Here is an 11,824-nt window from a genome sequence, read left to right as displayed (position 1 = left end):
TTCCCTATGTATGCTGAACATTCATTACTATCTTGCTATAGCATATCTCTTTTCATTGTTTAAGCTTATAATGCCTTGTCTTAGTGAGAGTTGCACTCCTCTGCCTCTATCTGTCTGCTAGTCACCTTACTCCGAATTATTTTTTTTTTTTGTCATTTCGTTTTAGGTGAGCTGACCCCCTTTCAGTATTTCCTGTAGTGCAAGCCTCGTAGTGGAGAATTCCCTCAAATTTTCTATGTCTAGAGAGGTCTTAATTTCTCCTTCATATCTAAAGGAGAGCTTAGCTGGATACATTATTATAGGCTGGCAGTTCCTTTCACTTAATAGTTTAAATATGTGATTCCATTCCTTTCTGGCTTGTAAGATCTGTGCTGAGAAGTCCGATGATAATCTCATGGGTTTTCCTTTATAAGTTACTGTTTTCTTCTCCCTGGCTGCCCTAAGAATTCTATCTTTGTTTTTGATTTTTGATAACTTCAATACAATGTGTCTTGGTGAAGGCCTTTTTGGGTTGAGATAATTGGGTGTTCTGTTGAATTCTTGAATTCCAAGCTCCAGCTCGCTCCTTAGATTTGGGAAATTCTCATCAACTATTTGTCTGAAAATTCCTTCTAGTCTTGGCTCCTTTTCCTTGCCTTCAGTAGTGCCCATTATTCTTATGTTTCCCCTCCTGATGATGTCAGCTAGTTCTTGTATTTCTCTTTCATTAATTTTCATACTTCGGTTTCTCTCTTCTTCTTTCTGATTTATTTCTAGATTTCTATCTTCAATGTCACTCATCCTTTCCTCCATTTGATCGACTCTATTTCCCAAGTTTGTTATTTCATTTTTCAACTCTTGCAGTGCGTTCTTTATCTCCAGAAGGTCTATTCTGTTCTTTTTGAGGGTTTCAGTCTCCTTGCTAAAGAATTCATTCTGCTTATCTAGTTGTTTTTTCAGTTCCTGTGATAGCTCTTATGCACACATCCCATGCTCAGATGTGCTAGTGTGCAGTTCGGGTGTTTTTTGTTGAGTTTTAGATGTTCACCTTATTGTTGTTTCAAGGGGAGAGAAATGGGGATGTCTCTCACTCTGCCACGTTTCTTCCGAGTACAAACATCTTTTTTATAACTTGGTGAATTGTCATACTCTGTCCTAAGTTTGGATCAGTTTCCAGCATTTTATCCTTTGCTTGTTTATTGTCATGAAGTATCTCTGAGAGTTCCTTTAAGGTGAAGTTTTTTGTTAGCCTCTCTTCCTGTGGGACATCTTCATCCTTTTGGTCATAATCACTTTTGTCCTTTATGTCAATAAGTTTTCTTTCATTAATTTTCTCGGGCTGCATGTCTAGGGTCTTTTGAATGGCAGCAACGTTGTCAACATTCCCATGGTCAGCTATTTCTTTTATAATTCCATTTGTGTTCAATTTGATTTCACTTTTACCATTATCATATTTCGTTTCTTGGCAGCACTTTTGTCTCTGTTGGCCAGTTCCCTTTCAGTTATCCATTTTGGGGTTTATCATGTGAGACAAGAAGACAGTAAAACTACATGTTTAACAGATGCATGGTGACTAGTCCAAAAGACTTCGAAAGATGTAATGTGATTGGTGACTGATGATGATGTTCACGTAATGCTTTTTGGATTAAACTAGCAGCTTTGTACCCATTTATATTGCCATCAGCAAGGTGTGTAAATTCTAGTTGTTTCACATCCTCGTCAACACTTGTTATTTTTAGTGTTTTTAAACTTTTTTATTTTATTCTTAAAGTTTGATTTAAAGTACTTATTCTATGCGTTGGTAGCCATTATCCCTCTTAATTTATCATTCCCATTTTACAAGTAAGGAAATGGGCACAGAGAGGTTAAGTAACTATCAAACCTTTCCCATAGTAAACAAATGATGGAGCCAGGATTTAAACTCTGACTGATTTGTTCTAGAGCCTGTGCTATTAAGTATTGGACTATATATGAAATAAAAGTTTGAAAATATTTTACTTGAAAATGTAACATAATTTGAATGTTTAGGAGAGTTGAAGAAATTTTAATAACATTTTAGAATTGATAAATCGTTCCAAGAAAGCTCTAGAACATTTCTACATATTTCTCAAACTGATTAAATTTATGAGAGGGTGTGTTTGTGTCCTCCTATCTATTTATATCAGGGTTTCTGAACTTTGATACTATTGGCATTTTGAGCTGGATAGTTCTTTACTGTGAGGGCCTTCTCTGTGCACTGGAGGATGTTTAGTAGCATCCCTGACCTCTACCCACAAGATGCTAGTAGTACCCCTCAGTTGTGAGAGTCAAAAATGTCATATCTTCACACATCGATTGCCACATGGCCCCTAGGAGCAAAATCACTGTTATCTGAGAACCAGTAATATAGTGATGAGCCTCATTTAGTAGAAGCCTTTTTTATTCTTACATATATTTTGAGTATTTTTCTTGTTCATAATTTGGGTAAGCAGGTTTTTGTGTTCGGAAGATCAGCATCTCAGAGCAGTAATAATAGCTATATCAGTCACATGAGTACAGTTAAGCATTAGTGAGCTGTTTCTATAGGTTGCTTTTCTTTTCTGAAATATATAATACAGCTACTTAATTACTAGGGAGAATATTAGCTATTGAGATTTCTTATTGGGTTGGAAGTTGGTGTTGGGGGAGGGTAGTGAAGTGGGGAAAGGTAGCATTAAACAGTGGAAGATCAATTATCTTTAAAATCTAAAATAAGGAACTTGAGAGAGTATTGACATATCAGGGAAAATATTTAGTTTTGTAAGTTCATAATAGTTAAAGTGATTTATTTAATAAATGTGCAATGTTTGGTCTTCTCCTTGAGTAGGTACTAGAAATGAAAAAAATAGCTTAAACACTAATTTCTTATTACAGTAAATTTTAAAAGTTAACATTATAAAAGTAGTACAATCATGTTATGGAAATAATCTGAAAAGAAAGGAAAAACTTCCTACTACATTTGCTAGGAATAAGTTTAATAATTAAAGCATTATTGATTTTCTGATGAATTATATGCTTTAAAGACTTATTGCACTCATCGGTTATTGTGCCAAAGAATTAGAAGTAAATCTATGAAAGCATTTTATTTAGATGTAAGGTTAAGGTATAAGGTTGCTCAGTTTATTCTTGCCATATTCATTTAAAAAAAAATCTAAGCCTTTGACTATCCATTATTACCTGTTTGTCATAAATAATAATGGAAGAAAAAAATTTTAAATACCAAAGGTTAAAGGCAAGTATCTTAAAAGGAGCAAGAGAAAGGCAGTTACATGCAAGGGAGCCCCCATGAGAGTGTCAGTAGATTTCTCAACAGAAACTTTGCAGGCCAGAAGGGATTGACAGGAAATATTCAAAGTAATGAAAAGCAAGGACCTACAACCAAGATTATTCTACTCAGCAAAGCTATCTTTTAGAATCAAACAGATGTAGAGCTTCCCAGACAAGAAAAAGCTAAAGGAGTTCATCAGCACTAAACCAGTATTAGAAGAAATGTTAAAGGGACTTCTTTAAGAAGAAGATAAAAATGTGAATGATAAAATGACGATAACTACATATCTATCAACAATTACTTTAAATGGAAATGGATTAACTGCTCCAATCAAAAGGCATAGGGTGGCTGAATGGATAAGAAAATAAGATCCTTACATATGCTGCCTACAGTAGACTCACTTAAGATCGAAAGAGACACCAGCTGAAAGTTAAGAGATGGAAAAAGGTATTTCATGAAAATGAAAACAAACAAAAAGTTGGGGTAGCAATACTTATACCAGACAAAATAGACTTTAAAACAAAGGCTATAACAAGAGGCAAAGAAGGACCCAGTAATACCACTTCTAGGTATTTATCTGAAGAAACTCAAAACATTACTTTGGAGGGATATGTGCATCCATATGTCCATTGCAGCATTATTTACAGTGGCCAAGTTATGGAGGCAACCTGGATGTCCATCAGGGGATGAATGGATAAAGAAGAGGTGGTACATATATACAATGGAATATTACTCAGTCATGAAAAAAGAATGAAATTTTACCATCTGTGACAACATGAGTAGGCCTAGAGGGTATTGTGTTGAGTGGAGCAAGTCAGATAGACAAGACAGACATTTCTCCTGTTAATTTTTGGCTCCTTTATCAGTTAATATTCTTGTGTCTTAGATTATCAGTGTCTCCTACAGGAAATTAGTCTTTTTCCTCAACTTCTGATCAATTAAGCCCCTTCCTTCAAAATATTGTCCCAGTTCTCTCCCTTCTTCCTTTTGCCAGATTTTTTTTTTTTTGTCAGAAAAGTAATGGCTTAACTTTTTTTAGTAAAAATATCTTAATTTCTTACCTGTTTTGGTAAGCTTTGCAGGACAGCCCACTAACTAGTCACATGACTCCTAGATGTTAAATACAGATGTCTCTTCCAGCTTCTGCAGAAGGTGATATTACTTTCTTTTCCCTTTAAAAAATTTCCTTCTTTTGCTTTTTAGTTACTGCTTTTTAATTTTTTTTCACTGTCCCGATTATTTCTATTCTTGTTCGCATGATACCCTTTGCTTTTTCTTGAAGCTCAGAATGCTTTTTCTACCATATAAATCTGTACTGCCAAAATGGGAGCCACTAGCTAAATGCACTTGAAATATGGCTGGTTCATACTAAGATGTTCTGTAAGTATAAAATACACACTGGATTTTCAAGTTTTAAGATAAAAAAAATTCACTAAAATTTTTAATATTGATTGCATGTTAATTTGAATATACTGGGTGAAGTAAATATTACTAAAATTAATTTCACCTATTTCTCTTTACTTTCCAAAAATGATTACTATATTTGTGACTCAATTGTATTTCTGTTAAACATTGTTGTTCTGAGTTTCATCTTAAAGATAACTAGGTTAGTTTTCATCTATTAATATACATTTATTTTCTGAATTACAGTACCAGCCTTCTGGAACATTTATTTATGCCCCATTCTCCCAATTAGATACCATGCTTCTTCAGAGTCAGGGTAATTCCCCATAGTTCCTTTCACATATTGAGATACAGGTATAGAGCTGGAAATAGAGATATGAAAAAATATATGTGCACAAATATGAATAAATGACAAGGCTAATATTACCACTATATCAAAGAGGATGCTTACCACAGATGATACCTATTGAGATGTTTTTGCTTAATATCATGGGCAGTAGGAGAGGTTGATATGAAAGAGAGGAGAGACATACTGCGATATTAAAATCTGACATGTATTTTTCCCCAAGCTATCTTGCCACCCAGGCCACTCTGGTAGGTAGTTGTGAACTGTGCTCTTGTGATTTTACCGCCATCTGGTGTCAGGATTACCAAACTGTAGTTCAGCATTTCGTCTTTCCCCGCAGAGAAAGTAGGTAACCTTTCCTCTCAATGTGGGCCTGCTCTTCATCCCCAAAGTAAGTTAACATAAGAACTCAATTTCAGTGTAAGAAACCTTTATTCTCTTTCTTGGAGCACTCTTTTCTTGGCTTCCCTGATAACTTACTCACCAGTTTCTCTCATGTTTCTGTGGCCATTCTTTCATTCTTCTTAGCCCTTTTCTCTCTCCTTGTGGTAGTGTTCTAGGTTCTGGGCCCTCTATTCTTTTTATCCTTTGTTTTCATCCATATTTAAGGATTTAAACACTGCCTACTTTGAGACAAATTTGTGGTTATAATAAAAAATCTCTCTTGATCTTGTCATTAGTATCTAGGTGCCTAGCAAGATGCTACATGGGCACTTCAAATTTAACATTCCGAGTCTAAAATGTGGATCCCCACCCTATACCTATTTTTCAAATGTATTTTTCTCACTTCAGTAATCCATCATGCCAGAATTCAGGGAATCAGCTTGATGTTCCCTGTCACTCACACTTACTAGTCTCATCAAATACTTAACCATGTCCCATTGAGTCTACCAAGGTGTGTTCTTGTGCATGTGAAATTTATGACCCCTCTCCTGCTCCTGCCTTACCTAAAGCTACCACTTTCTCTTGCTTGGACTGAGTAGGCTCCTAATTAGTCTCCCTGCGTACACTCTTCATTGCATTCACGTTTTATTTTATTTTATTTTTAAATATCAGCCTTTCCTAAAAGGCTGAGAGTTCCATGGTGGGAGAGACTGCATACATTTGGTTCACGATTTTGTCCCTAGCACGTAGTACAGTTCCTAAAACATGTTATACTTATATAGCCACTCTGGCTCTCAGTGATGTTGATATGATTCCTGTAGTTTTAGTAATTGAACTTGAATATATTAGAGTTTCTTTAGTGCTTTATTTTAGTATTAGTATTTTTCTGATTTCATTCATCATAAATGAGTTTTAGCTGTTTCCTGCTTTTTCCCAGAGAAACTTAAGTGTATCTGTAACAGTAGTATATTTTGGGTATTAATTAGCTTATGACAACAACCTACTTATTATATAATATATTGGGGACTGCCAGTCAATATGCGGAAATTATTTGTTGAGCAGTTGAAATTTTATGTCATTATTTTGTCTTAGCATGCTTCTGTCTGAAATTTAAGGTTTTTAAATTTTAATATGGAGTTACATTTACTTAATCTTCAATTTAAACCTGTTTGACCCCAAGTGTTCTTTTAAATCGAGGCTTGTCTTGATAGCTTCATTTAAAATTTTTGCTTTGCTTTGATATTTTAAAGATGATTTTACTTTATAAAGTTTTACTACCTGGGCTTTCTGCTTTGAGTTGGCATTGCTAAATAAACTTAATTTGTAAAAGTAGAGGTGACTTATAAAAGTTGGTATTTAGAGATGGGCAACAAAGTATATACTAACGATACAAATTCAGAGAGCAAGGATTTAATAGATGTATATCAGGATTTCTCAATCTTGACATTATTAACATTTTGAGTTAGATAGTTTTTTTGTTGTATGAGAATAGGAGCTGTCCTGGGCATTGTAGGATTTTAGTAGCGTCAGCGGTTGTGACTACAAAAATATCTGTAGATGTTGCCAAATTGTCATGGGGGGCAAAATCACACCATTTGAAAATCAGTATATACTGTATTTAGAAGGGGATAATAGGCCATGAAATATCTCACTTGGGAAGTTTTTGGTGTCCTCTAGGGGTCTGAGAGTATGATAGCTCTGTGGTATTTTGTTAATGGCAAACAAAAGTAAAGACTATATGACTATATGTCTTACACATTTAAAAATTTCTGTGCTTGCTTAGAATAAAGTAACCTCTGTAACCATCTGGTTCTATCCCAAACTGAAAAAATGGTACATTCTAAAGCATATGTCATTGATGAAGTTTTATTTTATGAACTGACTTCAGAAGTTAGGTGGTTTTAGAAAAAGGGAACGAAGATAATGCAGAGTAGCTTCTAATCAGAACTTTTGCCATTTGTGTTTTATACATAGAGTACAGGATATAATTAACTTTATTTCATTTTCTCTTCAAAGGGACATGAGAGATGGCATTAGAAGAAAAAGTTTCTACTCTTCTCATTATGTAAGAGACCGATCTCCTCATAAAAGAGAAACTCCTTTTTTCAGAGACTCGCCTATAGGCCGAAAGGATTCTCCACACAGCAGATCTGGCTCCAGTGTCAGTAGCAGAAGCTACTCTCCAGAAAGAAGCAAAACTTACTCTTTCCACCAGTCTCAACATAGAAGTATGTATTTTTAGGACTTTTCCTTTTTCTTTTACAACCTTCACTAATGAGAGTGTAGAGTCAGATTGTGTTTTAGGTATCGTAAGAGATATTTTTTAACTTTTTATTTTCAAGAACTTCAATCTTATAGAAAAGTTGCAAGAATATTATAATGAACACCACACACACATTTTTAGAACCATTTCAAGTTGCAGCCCATATGACACTTCATTTCTGACTCTTCAGCATGGAAGAGGTGTGTTTGTAACCATGTCAGAAAGTCAGACACTCCTGTATTTTCTGCTAATTACTATGCTAGTCCAGCCTCTTTTTATCTTCTGTCATTAGGTAATATCTCTATATATCTGATAGTATATTTTTCATGAAAAGTATCATTGATTTTCCCTATAAGGTATATAGCCTTATAGAATTTAGAGCTAAACCTATCTTTGGTTCATTCTTTTCCAACCTTCAGTTTATTTTCTTTAAATTTGAAGTGCTTAGATAAGCATGGTATTCTTTTCAATCAAAGCATGACATCTTGGCTGAGTTGCTCAGTATGTGTTGGAATAAATGAGTGAAATCTTCCTATATTTTTCTAAACCCTACAGTTGAGCTCACTCAAAAACATTTCCTCATGCGTTATAATCCAAGGCACTGTGTTAGGTAGAAAAATGTCCCTGTCACCAATATATATGGTGACTAGAATATATATGTATTTTCCCCAACTGATAACAGTTTTATCAATATGTAAAAATAACATATAAAATATAACTTTGGTACAAGAATCAATGTCATAAATGAGTTAGCATGACATGAGCAGGTCAAGGTAAGAGAGATTCTTACTCTGAGGATGGAAGAACATGTCACGGAAGAAATGACATTTGGGCTTCTCTTTTATTTCATATTCCTATAAGCGAAGGAATATCTTCTAGGTAGAAGGAATTATAAGCCAAGGTACAGAAACCAGAAAAGTCTAGGGTATTTCTTTTTTTTTTTTTTTAAATTTCTTTTCTATTAAATGTGTTTTTCAAGTAATAAGATTTTTAGTTTAACAGTCTTTGCCTCGTGCATGTTAGAGTGATGGAAGATCACTTTGGATCATCAGATTGTCTCCATTGTAGCTGTTGCTGGATTCTTGTATTTAAGAAACACATCAATCGTCTATTTTCAGAGCTAGATAGAGTGGGCTTCCAAAAAAATATTTTTGGATACATGTGTATGAGTAGTCATGGACTTATATATGCCTGATTTCTTAAAATGTTTTCAGAATAGTTCCAGGTGACTGAAAATTTTACTGTGGAGTTCAGTGTTAACAGTTGGTATTTTCTCCTTTTCTTCACTTCCTCTTGCCCACTCCCACTCCCCCTCCCCCATCAAGAAGATTAAAATACCTCTGAGTTCTAATGCATACTCACATGCACAGGCAAAATTAGACAGACCTTTTAAGAACATATGTTTTTAGATGTGTATGACTTAAATCCAGATCTATTTAATGAGTTGATTAAGAGGAGGAAAGTATCTTTGGAAACTACTGTGAAGCCTTTTAAACAAAACATGAGTAAAACAGAAGCTTGAAATTCTTACTTGACAGCTTGTAGTTAAGCTATTAAGTGATTTAAGATAGTTATTGGTGAATTAGCTTTTTTCCCCCCATTTCACCTCTAAAACAGATTTCTAGGGAAGCATCTTCTATCTTCTTTCAGCCTGGTAATTTAGTGGACAAAACTAAAGTCTTGAGATGAAATGTGGAGGAGCTACAAAGGTTCTCCTATCATAGGGTCTCCAGTGTACCTTTCCCATCCTTTGAGGTCTAATGCCTTTAATATCTGGAATGATGAAAGGATAACACAGAAAGCTGGGAGACTAAAATATGGAGTCAATTGAATGAAATAGAGCATTTGACTTTGTTAATACCTTTTATATTTATTTTCTTAGATCATTTAGCTTTGAAAGTAAAGTTCTTTAATTAAGAAAAAAAGTTTGTTCTGAAGAAACTCTTTAGAAATTACTTTGGTTGATTCCTTAACTATTTGGGCTGAACTATTAAAATGTTTGTCTATATTTTCATGTAGTTTTCAGAATAGTTGCATAAGTACATCTTGCAAAAAGTTAATGGAGAAGTCTTGTTTTAAACAGTAAATGATGGAAAAAGTAATTGTTATTTTACATATTTGTGTTACCAGTTTTTGCTTTAAACTTAAATGTCACAAATATTAGTAGCACCTTACTTTTCTTCAAAACAAGGACTGAGAAACAGGGTCCTTCATTTATCAGTCAAACTGAATTAACAATAGCGTGTTAATTTAGTTTTCTAATGTAAACTAAAATTTTGGCAACGATTTTAAATGTTTCTATAAATAACAAATAATTTTCTTATTCCTTATGCCCTCATTTTGCTAATTCTTTACTTTTAATTTTTTGCTTTTTGTTCATACTTTTTAGAGTAATTTTACTTATTTTAATAATCACTAGTAGTATAGCCATGGTAACCATTAAAAAGGTTTTAAAATTTTTTTAATTACAGTTACATTCAATATTATATTAGTTTCGGTGTACAGCATAGTGGTTAGACATTTATATAACTTACAGAGTGATCCCCTGATAAATTTGGTACCCACCTGGCACATGGTAACCATTTGAGGACTAATTCTTCATAATTCATTTAATGTATCTCTTATGTGTTTAATTATAAGCCTCAGAATGATTTTTACTCCTTTTTTCGTCTCAACTAGTTATTTCCCATTTTGTGATTACACGTGTGCATGCGAACCCACACATACACATGTGTATTTCATTAAATTTCTTCTATTTTGCCTTTTGGGTTAATCTTATGGAACTTTGTACTGCTTTAGACTAATTATCCTTCTAAATCAAACCATTATTTTTATCCTGGGCTTCATGTATAAGAATTTTCAGCCTATAACTTAATTGGACTAACCTAGTCATAGCTATGACTACAATATTATTTTTTGTTCCAGTTTTCTTGTCTATATTTACGTGCTACTAGGGTAGATTGTCCTAGTTAACCTCATTTTTTTTTTCTCTTTGTTTATTACGATACTGTTCTAGTTAAAATTGTTTTGTTACATATACCTCATATATTTTTACTTGAAGTTTAGTTTCTAGCTAATATAACCAAATATCTCCCATTTGTCAGCTCTCTCTAGATATTTATTTCCTTTTTTTCTCCTCTTCCTCAAATGAATACTATTGTTTTCCTTTAACTTTTGTTACTTTTTTGTTTAGGATAATAGCATTAATAGTGACACCAGAGATCGCTAGGTTCAATCTCCCATACCCATTCTTTGTTGCAGTACTTCTCATGATGTTTACTATATCAAAATTGAGTCTTTCCATATTTATATAGCGCATTTTTTATAAAACAATTAAAATCTTTTCCTCTAACATCGGCATAATGCTAGTTATTTGTCTTAAGCCCATAAAGATATTTCTTCTTTTTACATTGTAACCTTTTATGTATTTTAAGAGTCCCATCATAATCTTATTGATTTTTTTTTTTTTACAGGTTTAAGTACATTTAGTTACTTCAGTTGTTCCTTTTATTTGGCATGCTTTTTGGACTTTTTGCTTTCCTAAATTTTTTTCTATTCTTTTCAAGTTGTGATGCCAGAAGTGAACTTTCAATTTGTCAACAATGTATTACCCCCCCTTATTAAGACTGTAGGCAACTGAAACCTAAACCATTTTCATGTATTTTCTATTAAACAAAATGTTCTTCATCTTGTACTTTTTCAGGTGCAATTGTTTGTGTGTAGTTAATGTATTTTAAAAAATCTAAGTATGCTAAATTTCACCTAATTAACTTTGGCTTGTTATTCTCTTCCATAGAGGTTTAAAAATCTAATTTAGTGATCCTATATATTAGCATCAGATAAAAACAGTTTTGTTTAATCTGTAAATGAAGTATGTGTTTTGTATTAAACATTAATAATTATGTTGAGTAGCATAAGACCCAATATAATCAACTATATTGGGTCTTATGCTACTCAACCTCCTTCTGTGGACCTTATTTGCATTGTTTGCTGGTTTTCAACCAGTTGTTATTCCCCCATCTTGTCTTCCTTTACACTTGAGAATTTCATGGAAGACTTGGTCAGGTACTTTATTAAAATTGAAGTCATAAAGCATTTCTTCTATCAAAACAATGATAGAAAGCTTGCCTTGCTTTTTTTTTTTTTTTTTTTAATGCTAGGG

At 33.4% G+C, this 11,824-nt stretch overlaps 1 protein-coding gene across 17 annotated transcripts in view; it reads left to right on the top strand.

Moving 5' to 3' along the window:
• Positions 1-11,824, top strand: part of PPHLN1 (periphilin 1) — a 106,139-nt gene that overhangs the window by 42,101 nt on the left and 52,214 nt on the right. For all 17 annotated transcript variants that reach the window (XM_006916887.3, XM_025050264.1, XM_006916888.3 and 14 more), the window contains one exon: positions 7,416-7,627. In XM_006916887.3, the coding sequence (XP_006916949.1) occupies positions 7,416-7,627 (212 nt within the window). The remainder of the gene's footprint in view (positions 1-7,415; positions 7,628-11,824) is intronic.

This window comes from Pteropus alecto, unplaced genomic scaffold (genome assembly GCF_000325575.1).
Source record: "Pteropus alecto unplaced genomic scaffold, ASM32557v1 scaffold196, whole genome shotgun sequence".
Taxonomy (NCBI): domain Eukaryota; kingdom Metazoa; phylum Chordata; class Mammalia; order Chiroptera; family Pteropodidae; genus Pteropus; species Pteropus alecto.
Note: the sequence above shows the minus strand (reverse complement) of the source record. Positions and strands in the feature narration are given on the sequence as shown.